Source organism: Lontra canadensis, unplaced genomic scaffold (assembly GCF_010015895.1).
Source record: "Lontra canadensis isolate GAN:19392208 unplaced genomic scaffold, GSC_riverotter_1.0 scaffold1, whole genome shotgun sequence".
Taxonomy (NCBI): domain Eukaryota; kingdom Metazoa; phylum Chordata; class Mammalia; order Carnivora; family Mustelidae; genus Lontra; species Lontra canadensis.
This window is the reverse complement of record NW_022630995.1, coordinates 115,954,378-115,976,244: the sequence shown is the minus strand read 5'-3', so window position 1 is coordinate 115,976,244 and position 21,867 is coordinate 115,954,378. Positions and strand designations below refer to the sequence as shown.

At 40.1% G+C, this 21,867-nt stretch overlaps 2 protein-coding genes across 6 annotated transcripts in view; one reads left to right on the top strand and one right to left on the bottom strand.

Annotated features, from left to right (window-relative positions):
- The window catches only part of HERC3 (HECT and RLD domain containing E3 ubiquitin protein ligase 3), a 118,233-nt gene that overhangs the window by 80,343 nt on the left and 16,023 nt on the right, over window positions 1-21,867 (top strand). For all 5 annotated transcript variants that reach the window (XM_032861805.1, XM_032861804.1, XM_032861803.1 and 2 more), the window contains 7 exons: window positions 2,046-2,069; window positions 2,163-2,252; window positions 3,045-3,215; window positions 5,272-5,415; window positions 6,341-6,507; window positions 8,721-8,787; window positions 9,279-9,361. In XM_032861805.1, the coding sequence (XP_032717696.1) occupies window positions 2,046-2,069; window positions 2,163-2,252; window positions 3,045-3,215; window positions 5,272-5,415; window positions 6,341-6,507; window positions 8,721-8,787; window positions 9,279-9,361 (746 nt within the window). The remainder of the gene's footprint in view (window positions 1-2,045; window positions 2,070-2,162; window positions 2,253-3,044; window positions 3,216-5,271; window positions 5,416-6,340; window positions 6,508-8,720; window positions 8,788-9,278; window positions 9,362-21,867) is intronic.
- NAP1L5 (nucleosome assembly protein 1 like 5) lies at window positions 17,227-18,876 on the bottom strand. Its single transcript, XM_032861808.1, has one exon. The coding sequence runs from the start codon at window positions 18,778-18,780 to the stop codon at window positions 18,199-18,201; it is 582 nt and encodes a 193-aa protein (XP_032717699.1). The 5' UTR covers window positions 18,781-18,876; the 3' UTR covers window positions 17,227-18,198.

The window sequence follows — 21,867 nt, the reverse complement described above, 5'->3', positions numbered from 1 at the left end:
TCTTGTTTCATTTATTCTTCTCCTACCCCCCAATCCCCCCCCCCCACGCTGCACCTCCACTTCCTCCTATCAGGGAGATCATATGATAGTTGTCTTTCTCCGATTGACTTATTTCGCTAAGCGTAATACCCTCTAGTTCCATCCATGTCATCGCAAATTTGCCACCGCTTTTAAACCCACTTCCCTAGGATGCTTCTACCTTTTTCAGGTACCTAGACTAGAAAGTCACTTTGTGAAGGGCTGTTTTATGGTATGTGGCCTTCCCCCCCCCTTTTTTTTTTAAGTGATTTCAATTCCTAAATTCCAAATAATTAGAAATGTAGGTATGAGAATGAGCCAAATTAGTCTGGATTATATATGCATGATTCTTTACCTTGTCTCACTGGACTGGAATCCACTCACAGTTAGGGTTTCTTAGTCTAGAGAAATGTTCCAAGATCTCTAAAGGAACCTTTATATAGGTTCCTATATATAGGAAAATTTTAATGAAAATGGATGGATTTTAGTGAAAATTGCTATTAAATGATTTCATCGAAATATATACAAACACAAAAGGAGGTAGTTAAACCCTTCTTATTTAGTAGCCTTTAACAATTATAGAGCCAACCAAATCTATAAATTAAATGCAGACAAAACTCTAAAATCAGTAAAATGCAGATTAGCCTTCTGATGAAATGTGACAGCAAAAACATCTTATTGAAACCCACTGCATTGTGGGGAGGAACTGCCGGCTGTCAGGCCTTGGTGCCTGAATTCCCGCAGCCTGCTGGCCCTGGGATGACTCAGCTCTATTCTCTTTTCAGAAGCTATTAAACATTCTTTCATGCAGTGGCCAAGACTGCTCCTGGCCTTTTCCTGGGCGCAAATGCATCACTTACAGAGGAAGGCTGCTTTTCTTCTTTTTCTGTACCCTTGGACAATTAAGCATATATAGTGTGACGCCAGGGCAATCATTAAAATAAATGGAAATCATCATAAGGAGGTTGTTCAGAATGCATTTTCATGAATTTTGTTTAGGATATTACTTTAAAGAACTCACAGAATTTTTTTTTAAGATTTTATTTATTGATTTGATAGATCACAAGTAGGCAGAGAGGCAGGCAGAGAGAGAGGGGGCAGCAGGCTCCCTGCTGATCAGAGAGCCAGATATGGGGCTCGATCCCAGCACCCTGGGATCATGACCTGAGCCAAAGGCAGAGGCTTTAACCCACTGAGCCATCCAGGTGCCCCAAGAACTCACAGAATTTTTAAAAAGTCATAGAGCACTCTCAGATCTCTGAGAGTAAGTCTGCAGTTTTCTGTTTGAGAAATACTGCTGATCAACAGAATGTATATTGTTGATGTTTTTGTTTCTATGAAATCAATCAAAAATGTTTGTTACATAACCTAACAACTTCCAGAAAAAAAAACTTTTTTTTTTTTCTTGGTAAATGGTAACAAACCTTGTAGATATGTTTCATTTGTGATTTTTATTATTTATTGTTATTCCCATCCTCAGAATTTTATTTAGATTTATTCACATATTGATGGACTATCTTCTACAGGTCAAGCACTAGTCTAAGTGCTGAGTCAGAGACAGGTTTCTAAATATTTATTTCTCCTAGTCGTAAAGTGTGTGTGTGTGTGTGTGTGTGTGTGTGTGTGTAAGAAGATGAAATATGACACCAAATAAAATGCAGTCTGCATCATCCATTTTACCCAGAAAAATTAATATCTGAAGTCAAGGTTGTAAAGCTCCTATTTTGGAATTTGATTTCTTATAAAAGAACATTCTGTTAATGCTGTAAACTATGGAGTCAGTGAAATGGTCTTTAAAGGTCCTTTAAAATTTTTTAGAATTGTTTTTATATTTTTTTCTTAGTCTGTACCCATCAAAACATCTGGTCTGTTCTGTCAAAAATCCAGTCAGCCATTCAAATGGCGTTCACTCTCTGCCTGGGCAGAGATTGGTTATATGTTTTGTTATTTATATTTTATATTTGCAGGGGGTAGAAATATCAGGTTTTGCAATCCAACTAAGAGACTTTTTATTTTTCTTTATACAGAAGGCTAGACCATCTATAATACAGGTAAATCATCCATTTTTCATTTAATTCTTTATTTTTCCAGCAGTATTCTCTGTGGAACACTGTAATATTTGCCAATAATATGTCTTATTCTAGGATACTGTCACACTTTGTTCCTACCCTTTCATCTTTGATGCCCAAGCCAAGACCAAAATGTTACAAACTGATGCTGAACTACAGATGCAGGTATCACATTTTAAAAATGATTTCCTCTTCTTACTGTGTTCTGTTCATCCTAAGCATTCCATTGTAACTTTTACTAACAGGAAAGAGTCTGTTTAGCTTGTAACTTTCCTTATAACTTTTTAGAACTACTATAAATTTTTTCAGCAATTTTATGTTGAATGTAACACCTGTGCATGAATGCATGTTTACCTGGATCTGGGGTGGGCAAGCATTTTCATAAAGAGCCATATAGTAAATATTTTAGTCTTTGTGGGCCATGTAGTCTGTCTCAACTATTCAGCTATTTCGTGTTGTAACACGGAAAACAGTGTTACAGTAAGTAGATGAATGAGCATGACATTTTTCTAATACAATTTTCTGTACACTAAAATTTGAATTTTATATAATTTTTACATGTGAAGTTTTTTTCCCCCCCATTTCCCCTCCAATCATTTAAAAATGAAAAAAATATTGTTATTTCAAGAGCTATACAAAAACAGGGAACAGGCTTGGTTTGGTCTGCAGTCCATAGTTTGCTGCCCTGGTGTAGAGCTAGGGCAATAATTAAATGGAGCTTGGTAATTCTTTATTGAATAAAAACTGAAGTTACAGAGATTTAATTTATTTTAAATACACTCTTCTATTATAAAATATAATTGGTTTTGATAAGCTTACTAAGACATTGGTGAATTAATAATCCAAATCTACCTGTTCTTATTGTTGGTGGGTATATCCCTTCATTCATCCCTCTCTCTCTCTGTCTGTCCGTCTCTTGCTCTCTCGGTAATCGTGTTCTTGGGTGTGCTGTTCCAGGTGGCAGTCAATGGAGCTAACCTGCAGAATGTCTTCATGCTTCTCACCTTGGAGCCTCTGCTGGCCAGAAGCCCCTTCCTCGTCCTTCATGTTCGCAGGAACAATCTCGTTGGAGATGCCTTAAGAGAGCTGAGCATTCATTCTGATATTGACCTGAAAAAGCCTCTCAAAGTGAGCCTTTCATTTTATTCCTCTAAATGTCTTCCAGGGTTTTCATTAAACAGTGTTGAAGAAACAGCAGAGGTCTTATTATTAAAATTGTGGAGTATAGCCATTCATGATTTCTTTCATCCGTTTTACAAGAATTTGATCACCTCCTTCTGTCAAATTGTCGAGCTGAACATCTCAACATAACATCAGATGAGAATGCCAGTGGATTATTTGAGGGATTATAGGGCTTTCTTTGTCCTCTCTCTTGGGCGTACCAGCTCCAGCTCTCCAGAAACAAGCAAGCAAGAGCAAGACTAAAGCTTCAACTAGGTGAAACTCTCCAGTCAGCATCTAGGAAGGTTTTGGTTGTCAAATATTGAAGAGAAAGAGACGGTAAATAAAATAGCTGGGCTAGGAGTGCTAATAAGACGGACTCCATCTTCGGCCCTCCATCTGTTCATGTATGCTCAGTGACCACTCTTGGTGCTACATGTTTCAGGGCCCTTGGAAATTAATATACATACCTTAGAATTCCCCACCAAGGCCCAGATGGGGGAGAAAGAAAAGAGAAAGAAGGAAAAAGTAGAATGGAAAGGTAGTGAAATTGTCTGGGAAGCTGTTGACTGATCATTATAGGTACTCTTAGTACCCAGAAATTACTGAATTAAAATTTTTTCTCTCCTCACAGACTGTGCGTGTTTGCGTTACTACTTACTGTATTCCCAGGGCTTAGCACAATGCTTGATACCTAATAGGTGTTCGATTAATGTTTAATGAATTATCTGAAGTGGTTTTTTTTAAAGCCTTTTATCTTTTCCTTCAGATGATTTCCAGATCTCTGTTGCCATTCCTGTTGTAAACTCTAGTTTCCAAAAGGTAGTTTAAGTAGGAAACTGACAATCTCCACGCTATTGTCACCCTTTCCAGAACATCCCATGAGTGGCATCAGTCTCCTCCATCTGCCTGGGAGTTTTCCCTGGAACTTCTGGGCTAGATTTTTGATATCGCAAAGAGAGGGGGCCTCCCTTTGACCCCTGTTTTCAATCAGTAATTCTGATGAGACTCTTCTAAGTCTCCTGGTGACATCTGCACAATCGAAATCCTAGTGTATATCCTCACCTTTTCTCCTGTCTTGCTCTCAGCAATGTGGAACTCAGACACAATGATACACTTTTTCTAATGCTATTTTTTTGCTGTGTCTGAGCCCTTGCCTGTAAAATGGGGCTGATAATAGTAGTGTCTACACATGAGGCTGTTCTGATTAGGATAATAGAGTTTAAATACTGGCATGTAACAGACTTGCAATAAATCTCATTTGTTGGTTTGCTGTAGCTGTCACTGTGATGATTCTTATGGGGCCAGGATGCCCTCTATAGGTCTGGTTATAGCCCCTTACAGAACCCAAGTCTACCTCCTTAGGATGCTCTCCTTCCTTCATATGCATCAGTTCCTTCAAGAGCCCCACTGAGAGAGATTTCTTCCGGAAAGTGTTCCTTTACTCAGTTTAATCATTGCTTTTCTCTATGTGCCAGAACATTTACCTCTCAATGTATTTGACTCTTGGAAAATAAAATATAGGGGTGCCTGGGTGGCTCAGTTGGTTAAGCATCTGCCTTTGGCTCAGGTCATGATCCCAGGGTCCTGGGATTGAGTCCCACATGGGGCTCCCTGCCCAGTGGGGAGTCTGCTTCTCCTTCTTCCCCCACCCACCCCTGCTCATGCCCTCTCTTTCTCTCAAATAAATAAAATCTTCAAGAAAAAAAAAAAGAAAAAAACTTACTCTCCAATTGATTATTTTGTTTGCCTTACTCCCCAAAATAGATGGTAAACTTTCCATGGACATATGGTAAACTTCTGACTTCCCTTTGTATCCCTTGGAGTACTAGTAGAAATTTTGTGGGTCTGTAAGTGCTTTGTTAATAATCAGCAAGTACACCTTGCAGTTTTCATTGCATCAGTGTATTCTCTGTTATATATTTCTTCCTTTGTCCTGACTTTGGAGAGTTTGAAAAAAAAAAAAAAAGATTAAACATCAAAGATTTCCCTGAAGTATTAATTTTACTTTCATTATTTTAAGGTAATCTTTGATGGTGAAGAAGCAGTGGATGCTGGTGGTGTCACAAAGGAGTTCTTTCTTTTACTGTTAAAAGAACTTTTGAATCCTATCTACGGAATGTTTACCTACTATCAGGATTCAAATCTTTTGTGGTTTTCAGATACGGTAAGTTAGTGATATTGCAGTTAAATGGAAGGATTGTGTTAGACTTTCTTTTTGTGGTCAGACCAGTCCCCTGACTTCTGACTTTACAAAGGGGAGCATAACAAAGATAATTCCAAGTCTGAATAATGTAGCTCATCTTCATTTTTCACTCGTTGACAAGATCCCATGTATTTTGTCACCTCCCCCGACCCCCCATTTCTCTTTCTGGTAGGTAAGATCCAGGTTTTGTTATTCTTTGAAGGGTAAAAATATGAACACTGTGATAAAGAAGTGAGTTTTATGACATGTGGAAAGTGATAGTCAGGTACGTCTTACTTTAATAATGTGGTATGTGTGTGAACACTTACACAAATACAGGCACACATGTTATTTTTGAAAATTCAGTAGGAGAGTTAAGCTTCAAATGGCATCTAATTTTAAGCAGACTGTAATTTAGTTCTTTTTTTCCAGTGGAGTTTTCTTCCTAGAGCTGCACTGTTCTAAAAAAGCAGCCATTAGCTGCATGTAGGTATTTAAATTTAAATTTTACTTAGTTAAAATTAAATAATATTGAAGATTTATTTCCAAAATTGTGCTAGCCACATGTCAGGTGCTCAGTTGTAGCAGCTACTGGGCTAGGGGATGATGGCACAGCATAGCATAGACTGTTCCCGTCAGTGCAGAAAGTCCTGTTGGACAGCCTTGCTCTAGAAGATTATATACTCTTCTCTGTGTCGCTAGATGAGCCATAACTGCTTGACTTCGTCTAGCTTATGGGTTTTGGTGGTATTGCAGGGTGTTTCTCTGGCTCAGAAGATAATTAAGAATTAATGAGGTCTTTATTTTATACGGAAGATATTCTGAGGTAAATGGCAGTGTTTTGAGGGCTGCAAGCAGTGCATTCCTTCTTTAAAATTTTTAACACATTTGCATACATACCGAAAAGTGTTTTGTAGAGCACAACTGGTTCCACTTGATTGGCATAACCTGTGGACTAGCCATCTACAACTCCACTGTGGTTGATCTCCATTTCCCGTTGGCTCTCTACAAGAAGTTACTGAACGTAAATCCTGGCTTGGAAGACCTAAAGGAGCTCTCACCCACTGAAGGAAGGTACGAAGCTAAAAGATGGGGAACTGCTCTGGCTGCCTGTGGCACGGGGATTCAGGGTTGAAAATACCACATTATCAGACCATATGGCTAGACTCTTACAATGTAGATGGGCTGCTTTGCCTTTAGCAGAGGGGGCAAAGGAAAAGGGAGGCTGTGGGTACCCAGGGGTACAAAAAAATCTCACTCTTCCTTGTCCTGAACAAAAACAAGGAGTGGAGACTCTCGTGGTCTGGAAATACAGAGGGAGAAAGTACTAAAAAGGGAGTATTTTTAAAAATTTTGATTGAGATATAATTCATATACCATACAATCCACCTACTTGAAGTCTACAATTCAATGACTTCTAGTATGTTCAGAGTTATGTAGCTATCACCACAATTTTAGAAGATTTTTATTGTCCGAAAATGAAACCTGGTACTCCTTAGTTGTCATTCCCAGTCCCCTCATCCGCAAGCCCTAGACAACAACTGATCTCCTTTCTGTGTAGACTTGCCTAGTCTGTATATTTCATATAAATGGAATCATACAACACATGGTCTTTTGTGTCTGGCTTCTTTGAGGCAGCATGTTTTCAGGGTTCATCTGTGTTTCAACATGTGTCAGTAATTAATTTCTCTTTGTTGCCAAATAATAATCCATTGAGCAGATATGGATGACACTGTGTTCATCTGTTAATTAGTTGTTCCCCTTTTCGGCTGGCGTGGATAATGCTACTGTGGACAATCTTGCACAGGTTTTTGTGTGGATGTAAGTCTTCATTCCTCTTGGGGGGATACCTAGGAGTGGGATGGCTGGGGCCATATGGTAGCTCTGGGTTTAGTTTTTTGAGGAACTGCCAGACTGTTTTCCAGAGTAGTGGAGCCATATTTTTATGTTATTCTCTTTCTGGCTCTGAAAACCCCTTTGATTCTGAGTTTTTCTGCCTTGATTTTAGGTGGCATCAGATATATAAAAAACACCATACCCTTGGATTTCTGTAAACAGTATAATCCTTTTGGCTTCAATAGGAAGCAATAGCCCTTTTTATGGAGAAAGAGTACCAATATTAAGATGGAGATAGAGAAAGGGCCATTTCTGATGTCCCTTCTGGAAGGGAGAGCCACACCACCTGTGTAGGACACCAATACTGAGAAACCAGGAAGGATGGGAGGGGTGGGGACACAGAAGAGAGAATGTTTAGAAGGAATATTGGAAAACAGCAGATGAGACTCTGGCAGTGTTAATTTTCGGGGTGACTGAAGAAAGCCAGAGAGTGGTTGAAGTGTGTGTGATTCCCCTTTGCCAGCCTGGCTGAGGATATATTTGAAGTAATGATTCTGGCTGGTTTAACCGGTAGTGGATTTAAATTCCATGCTAAGAGTTTTCTTCCTGGGAAACTCTTGATGAAACTGGACCCGGAGCTCACTGAAGAAGAAAGTGTGAATGAGGTCTGCTTACAAGAAGGTGTTCTCTTGAAAGCTAGGATATGATCATTGTTGGTATAAACATATTCTTATTTTCAGAGTGCCTGTTTGTGTTCTTTAGTATGGCGGGTAATAGAATATCTTTACCCTACAGAGCCCCTTGTATTAACAAGTCAGCCAGTTAAGATTCCTAAGTGGATAGAGGTGACTTTGTGGCTTTCTTATGATGGGAGGATTATTCTGATACATGTGGGTGAAGACATTCTGTAGGGCCACTGGAGTACCGTGTTCCCATATTTTGACTTCCAAGCAATACCACAGTTAAAAGAACACCAGTGTGTCAGATATAAATCTATCTGAACTTCTTCATAAATCTAGTAAGTCTTGGCAGTGGGAAGAGTATAATTAACAAATGTCTTACAAGTCTACTGCCATACTTTTCCCCCCCTTTTTAATATCTTATGTATTTATTTTAGAGCAGGGGTGGAGAGAGCAGGGGGAGGAGCAGAAGGAGAGGGAAAAGCAGATTCCATGCTAAGTGTGGAGCCTGGTGTGGGCTTGATCTCATGACCCTGAGATCATGACCTGAGCCAAAACCAAGAGTTGGATACTGACCCAACTGAGCCACCCAGGTGCCCTTGTCATATTTCTTTTTAAGGTATAAACAATTTTCTGTCAGTCTGGATTTATGTTTATCCTAGAATTTTCTTTTAGATTTTCCTTACACGGATTCTGGATATATAACTAAAGTAGAAACATTATTACAATGTCTAACTTGTCTCTCTTTTCCTTTTTCTATTCTGTGATTAGGAGTCTTCAAGAACTTTTAGATTACCCTGGGGAAGATATTGAGGAGACTTTCTGTCTCAATTTCACGGTAAGGATTTCCACAGTTTCCTTCTGATTGTGGCATTCGCTTTCATCATGCTCACAAGTCGTAATGAACATACAGTTGTTTTTCAAATCAAAGAATAAATTCAGGGTCTTCTCTGAAGAAATTTTATTTTAGTTATAGTGTCTTGATTGTTAAAGGAGTTAAGTAAATTTGTTGAATAAATGAATGAATGATTCATCAGTGAACTTAACATTGTGAAATATTAGTCCTCTTTACTCTTGATACATAGATTTCTAGAGTTCATATCATTTTCTCTTTGATTGCATTTATTGGCAGCTGCGTGTCTTAAAACACAGGATATCTTGTAAGGTGGTAATGTTTTCTGAATCAGGTTCTCTTTTCCCAAGAATTTCCTATGTAAGAAGTAGTAATTAAGCTACATTTGTTCCCAAAACTTCTCTCAATCATTTGGAGTCTAGAAAGATAGGTGGTAAACAGAATTGAAACATCTCTTTTTTCCTCCTTATATATAGATTTGTCGAGAAAGCTATGGAGTGGTTGAACAGAAGAAGCTGATACCTGGGGGAGACAAAGTAACCGTGTGCAAGGATAACAGGTTAGTCCTGACCCCAGACCCTTGCAGATGTTGCTACTTTATTTCTCTGTACTTATACTTTTAAGACCAAGATTGATGTTAAATCTTAATCCCTGCTGCAGAGGAGGCAAGGGTAAGAGAGCAAGAATTTGTAGTTTATAATTAATTTTTCATATTAGAGGAAACACTAGGCCTAGATTCAGGAGATGACTGTTGCAGATCTAGAAAAACGGACAGACCTCTTCCTGCATCCTTGCACATTTTTGAAAAAGACAACCTGAAGACTGTGAGGTCTAATGGAACATTCAGTAACCCTCTTTGTCATGTAAACCTTCCAGACTATGCAGGGAGCCTCAGCTTTGTGGAAAGTAAGTGCCCAACAAAAATGGCTTCAGATGATGGAATTACCTTGATTCTAGGAACCTAATAAAGAGGTTAGTTTTGTGTCAAGCAGATGTTTCAGTCAAGCCCTAATAAGAATCTCTTGGAGAAAAAAAAAAAAAAATCCCTTGGAGCTAAATGTATCGTCCTGTCTTTATCTGAATAACATTGGTACTTTGTTCACAGTAAATGATCTATTTATTTTTTCACATAAGAACAGTCTTATATATTCCTTGTAGTCTGATGGTATTTTTTAGAATGGGGAAATGTATGGTGGATCATAGAGTGGATTTTTGGCACAGAAGATTTCTCTTATAGTTTTGATGATTGTTTTATCAAGTATATATGTACATATCTGCCTTTAGTTTTCAAAGGGTATCTGAGCTTTTGCATCAAGTTTCAGACAAGATAACGTGTGCATGATTTTGTGGAAGCTGACAAAGGGCTAGGCCTGTGGCCCAAGGAAGGGAACATTCAGAATGTCTTTATATGGTGGTGAGCCCTCAGAGAGCTCTGTGTGTTTGGTACACCGGGTCAGACAGTGACCCAGTGCAGGCGGAGGCCCTTTGTGATGTAGTCTGCACTTGAGGCAGTTCTTGGGACTTACAACTCCTTCTTATCTTTATAAAAGTATTTCCCTTAGAGTACTTTTTGTCTCTGCTTTTTTCCCTCTCTCTTTCTGGGTCTGAGTTTTTCTCTTCCTATCTCTGCTTCTCCTTCCCTATCACTCTCACTGCCTCTCCTTAGTCAATAGATATTTCTTTGAATCATCCGTTGAATTGACTAAATAGTTGGGAGATAACGAGTTCAGGAATACTGACATAAAGCATGGTCTCTTTAGGGTGTAAGCTGTTGTCAGGTGCAACCGTACTTCCAAAATGAAAAAGACTGAATTGGGGGGGTGAATCCGAAGAGTTCAGGGATAGCAGCTTGGACATGTAGACCCAGGAGGTCAGATAGGGCGTAGAGTTAGGCTGCGAAACCTACCTACCTGTTGGAAAGCAGAAAGCAGCGACAAAGACCACAGTGAACAGTGAAAGCCGCTCCAGAGTGTGATGGCTAAATCTTGGTTGTTATATCAGGGAGAGAACAGTGAGTGAGTGTGTGTGTGGGGGTGTGGGTACTGGTTGGGGGCTTTGCCAAGGGAAGCTTCATTTGCAGGACCCACACTCGTTTAGCCTTGGGGGTTGCATTGTAGAAGTCTTTGGTAAATAGAGAATTTTAGACTTCATTCGGCAGGTAGTAAGAAGCCACTGTTTGTGAGCTCAGGAGTTATGGGATAGAAGTTGGTTCCTGGCAGACATTGTTTTCTCATCTTCTTTTCCTTCTCCACTGTTTATATCTGCTGCTGACACCATCTGCTGCTGCAAACTCACGGACAGTGCTTAACCCCAAGTGGTGCTCAGAATCAGTGTGGAAGAGCATGCTTTTGTTTAAAAGGCGTGTTGGGGGAATGCTTAGGTGGCACAGTCAGCTGAGTGTCTGACTCTTGGTTTTGGCTTGGGTTGTGATCTCAGAGTCATGAGATCGAGCCCTGTGTTGGGCTCCGTGCTCAGCACGGAGTCTGCTCAAGTTTCTCTCTCCTCTTCTCGTGTGTGTGGGGTGTGTGTGTGTGTGTGTGTGTGTGTGTGCGCTTTCTCTCTCTCCCCAATAAATAAATAAATCTTTAAAAACATGTGGGCTCCTTTTCTCTTACTTTGCAGTTGTTGACCACTAATTGACTTCGGGGCTGCTCCTACAACACATTTTCAGTAAGGATGTTCTGGATGACACACAGTTTCCTTAAAAGAAAGGCAGCACTTAAATACAAGAGAATAAAAAGAACGGAGCCCCCGTCATTCTTTAACTTGTATTATGAAGCTCCTTTATTACCATGACTTCCAAAAAGTAGCTTCAAAAGTTTTCAAGTCTTTGTACAATAGAGAGTGTTGTAGTTTTAAAACTTGCCAGGCAGAGGGTGGCGGGCTCCCGTTTTGATTGCCAGCACACTGTGTTTGAGATTAGCGTGTGGAACAGCTTCTATCTTTGGTGAAGTTTATGTTTTGACTTTTCTGGGTCACTAGCACTCGTTGAGCGCACAGTGAACTCATCCATGCTGTTTTTGGCACTGTTGTGCATGCCTTTGTACTTGTGACAGGAGGCAGACCTTATTTCTGTCACACAGTTACCTACTGGAGAAGCTTCTGAGAACCTTGTGTGGTTACTGCCACATTGCTTAGTATCACTGTCACGATGAAGGACAACTAGGAAGATACAAGTGAATTTCTCTTCTTTTTCTTTTATGCTGCAAAAGCAAAAATCTTATCAGCAAAGCATACTGAGATCCTGGTAAGAAATGTTGCATACAACTGTGAAAGATGAATCATTGCAGCTCCTTTTCCCTTTTGTCTAGTATATGTCATAATCTTGTCACTGGGGGTGGGGGTCCTTTTTGGGTATTTCTTAAATGGGTCTAAGAAAACTAGATGAGAGGTGCCTGGGTGACTCCTTTGGTTAAGCGTTTGCCTTCAGCTCAGGTCATGATCCCAGGGTCCTGGGATCGAGTCCTGCATCGGGCCTGCTTCTTCCTCTCCCACTCTTCCTGGTTTTTTTTTTTTTTTTTTTTTTTTTTTAAGATTTTATTTATTTATTTGGCAGACAGAGATCACAAGTAGGCAGAGAGAGGGGGAAGCAGGCTCCTTGCTGAGCAGAGAGCCCGATGCGGGGCTCTATCCCAGGACCCAGGGACCATGACCTGAGCCGAAGGCAGAGGCTTAACCCACTGCGCCACTCAGGCGCCCCTTCCACTCCCCCTGTTTATGTTCCCTCTCTTCCTGTGTCTCCCTCGTCAAATAACTAAAATCTTTTTTTTTTTAAAGAAAACTTGATGAAAGAAAGATAAGAATAATGCCTGCTGGATTTTAACTTGTAGGCAGTTGAATATACAGATACTGCTTAACAATATGCAGTATCTTAACATAAAGTTATTTGTTGAGTTAACAGTAAGGTATTTGCTGTCACCACTGCCCTAGAGGAAAATGCCAGAAAGATACCAATTCTTTATCCATAATTTATTATCTTTCATTTGGTCTTAAGATTGCATCCTATCCTTGAACAAGAGCTGCAGATAGTCAAATGAGTTACAAGCATCCAAGTAAAAGAACATCCATAGGTGATGGCTGGGGGCTGCATCATAGCCAGCTCTTGCCATAGCTGGTAATCACTTCTGAATAAAGACTCCTCATGGTTAAGTACTTCTCATCCTCTCTAACATGGTGTTATTACTATTAATGAAAAATCCACGTGTCATTCTAGGTTTCCCCAAATTGACCTTAATTTAATGTAGTCAAATTAAATAAAATTGATATGTTCTCCCATTTCTCCCATGTTAAGAAAGGGATGGAAGAACAGTAAAAAGATCACCCAGTGGGGCACCTCAGTGGCTCAGTGGTTTAAGCCACTGCCTTCGGTTCAGGTCATGATCTCAGGGTCTTGAGATGGAGCCCCGCATCGGGCTCTCTGCTCAGCGGGGAGCCTGCTTCCCCCTCTCTCTCTGCCTGCCTCTCTGCCTACTTGTGATCTCCCTTTCTGTCAAATAAATAAATAAAATCTTAAAGAAGAAGAAGAAGAAGAAGAAGGAAGAAGGAAGAAGAAAGAAGAAAGAAGAAAGAAGAAGAAAAGTACCTTAAAAAAGAAAAAAGATCATCCAGTAAGGAGTGCAAGGCTTAACGTAAGTGCTCCAAAGGGCACCCAGATTCCATAGTGAGAACCTGAGGAAAAAATCCTACATGACAGACACCTGGTTCCTTAAGATCTCCTGAAGTTAGGGCTGCTGACAGACTTGAGTTGATTTCTTGAGATAATCTATTGGTGTAATCTTTAAGATCTGTCTTGTATTTGCATTGGGCTGTTTTAGGATAGCAGATGACTAAAATGCCAGTCACATTTCTTGAGTGCTTACATTTGTCTAAGTACTTCACATGTAATCCTCCCCACTTTACAGATGCAGAAACTGGGCCATAGAGAGGCATAACTTACTTGTTCAGGGTGACATAGCTAGAAGTGTAGGATTCAAAGCCAGGCATTGGGAGTGAGATGAGAGCTTGTGCTCCGTGAAGGTCCGCACCCGCCCCTTCAAGGCTAAGACCAGGACTTGAGTCCCCTCCCCAACCCAGGAAGAGACATGACTTAGAAGTTTGCGGTTTTCCTTTCAGGCATACTATGGGGTTTTTAAAAAACAAGGTTGGCATAGTTAAAAATATACTGTGAATGTATAAAATTATATGTCTGAATTTTTAAACTTTGCTTGAGACAGCCCTTATATTTACCATGTTATTACAAAGCCCTCATGGATACCCTTAATAATGACTACAGAGTCTGCCATGTGGACGTGTGTGTTCTACTCTCTCGCTCCAGGGTATTTGGCTTCTAAGTTCTCTTTTGTTTCTCTCCCCTCTTCCTTTATTTTTAGTAAGACCTGTCAAGTATCTTTTGTCTAAAGCTTTCTTTGCCTTTAAAATTGCTTTTTAATAAGATCCCAAGGGTGAAATTGAATTAGCGTATGTCATTTTCAATTGGTTGATAGATGTTGTTGCTGAATTGATTTCACTAATGAATTATATATCAACTTGCATATTATCATCAGTGTATGAGAGTACTCATTTTACCTAATCCTTATAAGCACTAAGTATTCTCTTAAAGAAAACAAGTAATAAATTCTGTTGTACTTGTAAAATTTTGCATTTCTTACACACCTCGGCTACTTTTCATATTCTAAACAGCTTTGGTGCATTTTTCTGTGAATTAGATAGAAAGAGACAATATTGTGAATGTACTAAATGCCACTGAATTGTTCATTTAAATGGTTAATTTTATGTTCTGTGAATTTCTCTTCAATAAAAAGTGCTTGTGTACCTGTGTATGCATGTGCAAATGTGTCTGTGTCTGCCTTGAGTGTGAACTCTCAGGCAGGGAGAACTGCTGTGTCATGCTTTGGCAGTGAGCGTCGGGATGCGACACTTTCCTGTGTAATGCTCTCAGAGACCGAACTGAATGTGTAATGCATACTGCTCTTCTTCCCGCCAGTTATTTTGTGCATTGCTGACAAATTTGAGCATATAATGGATTAACACTGAGTGATAGTGTTTGACCCACCTTGAAGGCAGGGTATCCTGCTAGGTGTTAACATGCAGGTTTTATGGCTGCCTGAGGAACAATCAAATAAGCAGGGCAGGAAAGAGAGGTAAAGATCAAGCCAGTTAGGAAACAGTGGAGACGGCCTGACATTGTGAAGGGCATCCATAAGCATCCCCATGTCCTGGGAAGTGTGGCCAACAGTGGTGTGATTGGTAGCTAGAAAACCCCACAGTTAAAGTATTGCCCTAAGTGGAAGGAAGATGGCTGGTCAGAGCACTCGGCTGGGAATGCCTGTGTTCCCAGACCTCACCGAGCCCTAGTGATGCCCTCTCAGGACATGTCTTTCTGCCCTAGACAGGGCTATATTATTTCTTCTTTTTAAAGTAGTCTGCTGGTATCCTTTATGTCTTTCTGTATTGGGACTAAATGATTTTCATATGGTTTGTGGGAACTCTTTATTAAGACCACTAAACCCTTTGCCATTTGTTATTTATTGTAAATTATATTTCCAGTTGTTTGCTTTTGAAAATGTAGGGTGCTTGTGTTTAAATCTCTATAATGTATTAATTTCTGTGTTGTCCTGTCTGTTGATTATTTCTTTTGGTCTTATATCACCAATCTCAGCCTTTCCCTATCCGGTAATTGATAAATACATAATGTACTCTCTTCACTTAAAAACATTTCAGGTGGGGGGGGGAGGTCTGTATTCTAAGGTAGAAATCTGAATTATTCCCATATTGCTAGTTTCCTTAGCTATTCTTACAGGGGGACATTAGATTAGTTATATCCAGTTTGGGTTTTGATTTGAAGTGTGATAAATTAAAGGTTAATTTGGGAAGAATTAACACTTTTGTGGTATTTAGTCTTACCATCCAAAGGCCTGTTTTAATTTCTGATTTTGTTTTTCCTTTTCACATAGATTACACATATTTTTTATTAGAGGTTTTTTTATATTTTGATTTCTTATTTCTATTGTGAAAGTCTTTCCATGTGTTTTGACCATTATTGGTACCTAGAAATAGTTAATGGTTTTTGTATATTTATCTGGCAACTGGTCAGTTGCTCAGATTTATTCAATAATTTTCAGTTGATTCTCTTGGGTTTTCTATATATAATTATCTGCCTGCAAAAAAATTTTTCCCCAATAATTACACACCTTATTTGTTTTATTCATTTTTGCTTCTTTACTAGATAGACCTAGAAGGATATTAAAGGAGTCTCTTATTCCTAGAGATAAGAAATATTGAATTTTATTAGTTTTTGCTTCCATGAAGATAATCCTATGATTAAGATAATCATTGACTTCTTATATAATATGTTGTTTTGATTTTCCCTTTTGATTGCCTGACCCTAATGATGATTAATAGTACATTAGGATTTAACTCTGCTATTGCAATAAGCAGCAGGTCAGAGCTGCCTGCCAGTCCTTAAGGTAGAGCAGCATAATTTCACTTTTGCATAATTTTAACCCTTAAGAGAAATGGAAGAAAATGCATCTGAGTTTTTAATTTTTAAGGATGGGGTCTTTAATTTTAAATTATTTTGCTTCATTCAGGATGCCCAGATATAAACTTGAAGTAGCCTTTTTTTGGATATGCATAATATCACATTGAAAGTCTTTTATCTCTTCTGGGAGGAAATCAAAATCTGATTTTATATTGAGGAAACCAAAACAAGCTAGGTTATTGAATTTCCTGTTTCTAAATTAAAGATGACATTCTTCTCTGATGAGGAATCATAAACTTAAGAATATAATGATGTCCATCCCCCCTCTTTTGTACCTGGGAAGGGAAGGATTGAATTTGCAATCAGTGTCTTTATGTTTCATGTAATAAAAAAATAATAAAATAATAGCTGAAATTTCTTGAGCACTGAGTGTGTGTCAGACACTATCCTGTAGACTTTGTGTATTAACTGACCTGTTCTCCATAATTGTGAGGAAGGGCTGTTAATTCCCCTTTTATAGAAGGAGAAACTGAAACAGACCAACTGAATTGCCTGAGGTTCATTGCTTATAGGGACAGAGCTGGGATTTAATTGCAAGAAGGCAGAATATTTGAGTCCTTTTGTTTTTTGAAAATACTGTTTTATTAACACTACAGTGGTAAACAACTTGTTGTTTCTTTATAGATCACTGAGTCACACAAAATTCAAAACCCACAAAGAAGCTAAGAGTCTTTACATTTAACGTGTCCTTCCTGAAAATCCTTAACTGTATACCAGTCTGTCCTCAAGCAGTACAATTTGAATATGCACCATTTTTTTAATTTAATATGTCACATTTACATAGCAAAATAATGAAGGCACAGCTAATACAAGCAAACTTAAACCCTTCTACTTCTGAGCTGGGGGTGGGGACACACACTTGGATTGGTTCTTCAAGTATTTACTTTTTCCAAACATTAGCTTCATTGAAGAGTTCTGATAATTTTCACAGCTACATTCTAAAAGCTACATGACAAAGACGACTTCACAAGGATCAAACTACGTAACACTGAATACATGCTTTACAGGATTTGCTACATTCTACATCTTTTCAAGTAAATTAATATTTCTAGAATGCTAGGTAAAGGGATTTAATACTTAAACATTTGTGGTTTTTTGTTTGTTTTTACACCTTTGTAAATAGACACTACCAAGAAAACACATAAACATGAGACTGTAAATAATGAACACATATGTTGACAGTATTATACAGGTTATACACCCTCCTTCTCAGAACCATGTTGCTTGTCTAAACTCAAATATTCAGAACATTCTTTAGAATTTGAAGTGGCAGTTTTCCAGGCCTCATTAAACAGTACTGTCATGATCTCCATCACAGGCTTCCAGGATTCCATCACTGTTCTCCAAAGTGTAAAGCTGATGGGTTACAAGCAAAGTCTTAAAGATGAGATTCTTCTGGGTTCTGTTTTTTCTGCACTGGAAAATGTCCGGACTAGAGAAACTGAAGAGTTAAGCGTTGAGAACATGTTCAGTCTTGGTCTGGGTGTTGTGTGTGTAGTGTGATGACAGTGGAATGAATAGGTTTCAAAGTGACATTCTTTACTTCACATCTACTTGACACCCTTAATAAGTCTCAATTGCAGTCTGTGCAGAAGAGATCATGAAAAAAAATCATTTTTAATATAACTTGTTTTCTTCAACACCTTTTGATATATTTATTGTGTTCAAAATGAAAAATTTGAAACAGGCTGGCCAGGATCTGATTGCTTCAATTTACTATAATTTTAGGTAGGAACACCAGAATTGATTTACATTGTATTTTGGTCCCAAACCTGAGCCTTATTAAGTCCACCAATATTGGAAAAAAAAATAGTGATTTTGTTTCCGTCATTCTCCTCCTCAATCTCTGCCCCCGCTTATTTCTTGGCGTCATCAGGCACTGCAGAGTGGGGACCCTCATCTTTGGCCGCCGCCGCCTCCGCAGCAGCCTCTGCCGCAGCTTCCTCCTCCTCCTCCTCCTCCTCTTCCCCCTCCTCCTCATCCTCGTACTCTTCCTCGTCGTCGTCCTCCTCCTCCCCCTCCAAGGTCCATGCACACCCCTCCATCTCACCGGTGAGCTCCTGGATCTTGGCAAGTAGGGGCTTATAGATGTCGTTATACTTTTTTTCCAGAGCCTGAAATTCCTTATCAAATTTGGCTTCTATCTTATCGCATCGCTTCTGCAGCTTTTTGAGGGCCAGGACTCGGCATTTCACCGAATTAGGCAGGCTCTCGATAAAGTCATTTTTAGGCTTTGGTGCATTCTCCGCGGGGGTCTGGGGCTCCTCCACCGTCTGACCCGCCGCGCTGTCAGAGTCACCAGCCGCGCTGTCGGAGTCTCCCCCCTGCGCACCGCCTTCCGCCATTACCTCCTCCGCCGCCGCGGCCGCCTCCGCCGCCGCTGCCGCTGCCGCCGCCTGGCTTGGCTCCGCGGGCCCCTGGTTTTCCGAGTCAGCCATGATACCGGGGAAGCTGCAGAGGTCTAGGGTGGCTCCCGCAGAGACCTGCACCCGAGCTGCACCAGAGAGATCTTGCGGATGCGGCAAGTGGCGGTGACGTCGGCCGCGGCAGTGACGTCGGCCGCGGCCCCGCCCTTTTCTCGCCAGCCCTTGACTGGCTCCCTGCAATCAGCTGACGGCCTTGCCCCCCACACTGCGCCAGCTTCCCCCTGTTGCTACCCTGCCGTCTCCCTAGCACTGCAGCTGACGTCAAAACCGGTGTCTTGGATACCCTGCCCCCCATCCGCCCACATACCTGTCCCCCTCACCCTCCATAAAGCTGGGCTGGGAATGGCAGCAGGTGTCCAAGGCCCCTTCTTAGGAACTGCTTGGATGGCCTCAGCCTTTTTCAGTTTGCTCCTCTAGCCCACTCCGGTCCTTCTGTACAGCGGTCAGTACATCTGTCTTGGCCTTTGTCTGCATGACCCATGCTGGCATTGGTCTGGTGTCGCTGGCTTACTCTTGTGGAGTCGGCTTTGTCACCTCTCCGGTGCCTGCGAATTCCTTTCCAGAAAGCGAGGGCATGGGAGAGCTGGGTGCACGTGTGTGGAGAGGGCCGCTTGTATGTCCACATGCCCACGCAGCAGCCCTCGTTGGTCATTCCTCAGCTTAGCAGCATATGTATGCGGGGTAAGCTCTCTTAGCAAGAAGGACCTCGGAGCAGTTTTGGAGCCATTTGGATAGGAAATCTCGGGACCCTTGGTATTCTGGAGTATGTCCTAGAAGGTCCCTCGGAATCTTTGGCCTGCGGACAGGAATAAAGCTGGAGGCAGGCGGAAGAAAAGTCCTTCTAATGCCTGGGGTCCAGGGCAAGGGCCGCGTCTTCTCCATGTTAAAGCATGGAGCACTGTTCACTGGGGACACGGAGACACTCCTGTGAGCTCACAGACATGGGCCTCCAAGGCACTCCACAGTTCAGCATTTGCTTTGTGGTCTTGCTGGTGATGTGCATCTGAGAACATTTAAAAAAAGAAAGAAAAAGGAAAAGGTCTTAAAAAAAGAGAAATCTCCTCCTTTAATAGCAAAGTGAGTCCTCGTTTTATTTTACTTCCTTATCCTGCTTGTAAGACCCAATGATAGCTTCTTGAATAAGGATGAGGGCTCATATTTTAGGTATGGAAGAAGACATGATCCTTCCAGGGATTCCTTAGGAATGTTTTCAAATTCAGTGTTATTGATTCAAATGTTTGTCTTTCACTATATTGGGACTTGCTGAAGCTCTTCCATCAAGCATATGAATGTTAAGAAATTACTTCCCCAAGTACATTTGGTGTTATCTTATGGTTTTTAAGAATATTAAATTAATAATATGTAAAGCACTTAGTGCTGACACATAGCAAGCACTTAATGTGTTTCAGTGTTTTTTTTTTTTACAAACGACATTCATTAATATGCAAGAATAACCTGCAATAATATTCCCTTTTAAAAGGACATTTTAGTGCCCTTCCCCAAAGAAAGGAACCATTTACAAAATGCCTGATATATTCCCAATAGCAAACATTCTAGGTTTTTTTTGTTGATGTATTTGTGATTCTTGTTTTCTATTTTACTTTCTTAATTCTGCTGCAGATAATTTACTTTCCCTTTTCTGTTACCATTTGTAGCGACTGGGTTTTATTGTTAAGGCTGATATTTTAGTTTTAGCTCTGCCGGAATATAATGTGATAACACGTCTATATTTAGTTGGCTGACACTATACATATTCTAGATATCACCGATTGTTAGAAGGTGATCTCCCAAACTAAGAAGGCACGTTGAGATCAGAAAATGAAGCAGACTACTTCAAACAGTTGACACAGGGTTTTATACAGGGTGACTAACTGGTAGGGGGATCAGGCAGAGGATAAGCCATGGTAGTTGCAGAGTTACTTTACACATAATCCAGACCTTCATGCCCAGATTCTGGAGTGAGGAGATGCACAGAAGGGCACTGTGGTGAGACTGAAGGGTTTGATACACCTCAAAGGGCTTGCATGCAGCTAAGTGCTAACTAACCTTTAATTTGATCTTGTGATACTAGCGGTGCATTAGGAAGGGGAAAGACCGTTTTATCTCTAACAGATTCATGGGAGGCCAAAGCAGGCCTCCCCAGTCTGAGCCTTGGTGGGGAATTCTAGGGTATATATATTTTAATTTCCACGGGCCCTGAAACATGTCGCACCAAGAGTGGTCACAGCAAACATGAACAGGTGGAGGGCCAAAGATGGAGTCTGTCGTTAGCACTCCTAGCCCGTCTATTCCATTTATCATCTCTTGATGGTTGCAGGTACCTTGAGGTTAGGAATGCTTTTTGACATTTTAAAGATAAGGAACTTAGAAGCAGAAAAATAAAGCGAAATAAATATTTTGTTACCATATGTATTACTTGATTAGTAGAATCAGAGGCAGAAATGGGGCTTTCTAATGCCTATAGTGTAGAGGTTGTGACAGCCCAAATTTTAATAAAATCCATTTGACATATTTGACTTGCTTGAAACAAATAGGATGAGTTCATCTTTCAGGATGTTTATGTTGCTGTCTTTAAAAAACTTAAAATTTAGTGTTAAGCAGGCTACTTTTTTCAAATGTTCTGTTCTTTTGAGATATAATTCACAATATAATAGATATATTTTGTGTATAATAAAAAGATAATTTGTATTAATTGATGTGTAATAAAATTCACTTTGCTTTGGCAAATACAGTGATGTAAACACTACACTAATTGAGATGTAGAACAGTAACATCATCCCAAAAAACCCCTTCATAGGCCTTCCCTTACGGTCCAGCCCTGGTGATCACGGGCCCATCTCTAACATTTTTTTTTTCCAGAATGTCCAGAAATGGAAGCATATATGTGTAGAGTTTTGAGTCTGGCCTTTTTCATGTAGCATAATGCATTTGAGATTCATCCATGATGTTGTGTACACTAGTAGTTTGTTCCTTTTCATTACTGAGTAATATCCCCCTTTAGTTGTTTCTCATTTTTTGCGATTACAAAAAATGCTACAGTGAATATAAGTTTTTATTTCTCCTGGTTATGTACCTAGAAGTAGACCTGTTTGGTCATAT

Bases quoted from the DNA above. Each gene is read 5' to 3' on its own strand.
- NAP1L5 (XM_032861808.1), bottom strand. From the start codon at position 18,780: ATGGCTGACTCGGAAAACCAGGGGCCCGCGGAGCCAAGCCAGGCGGCG.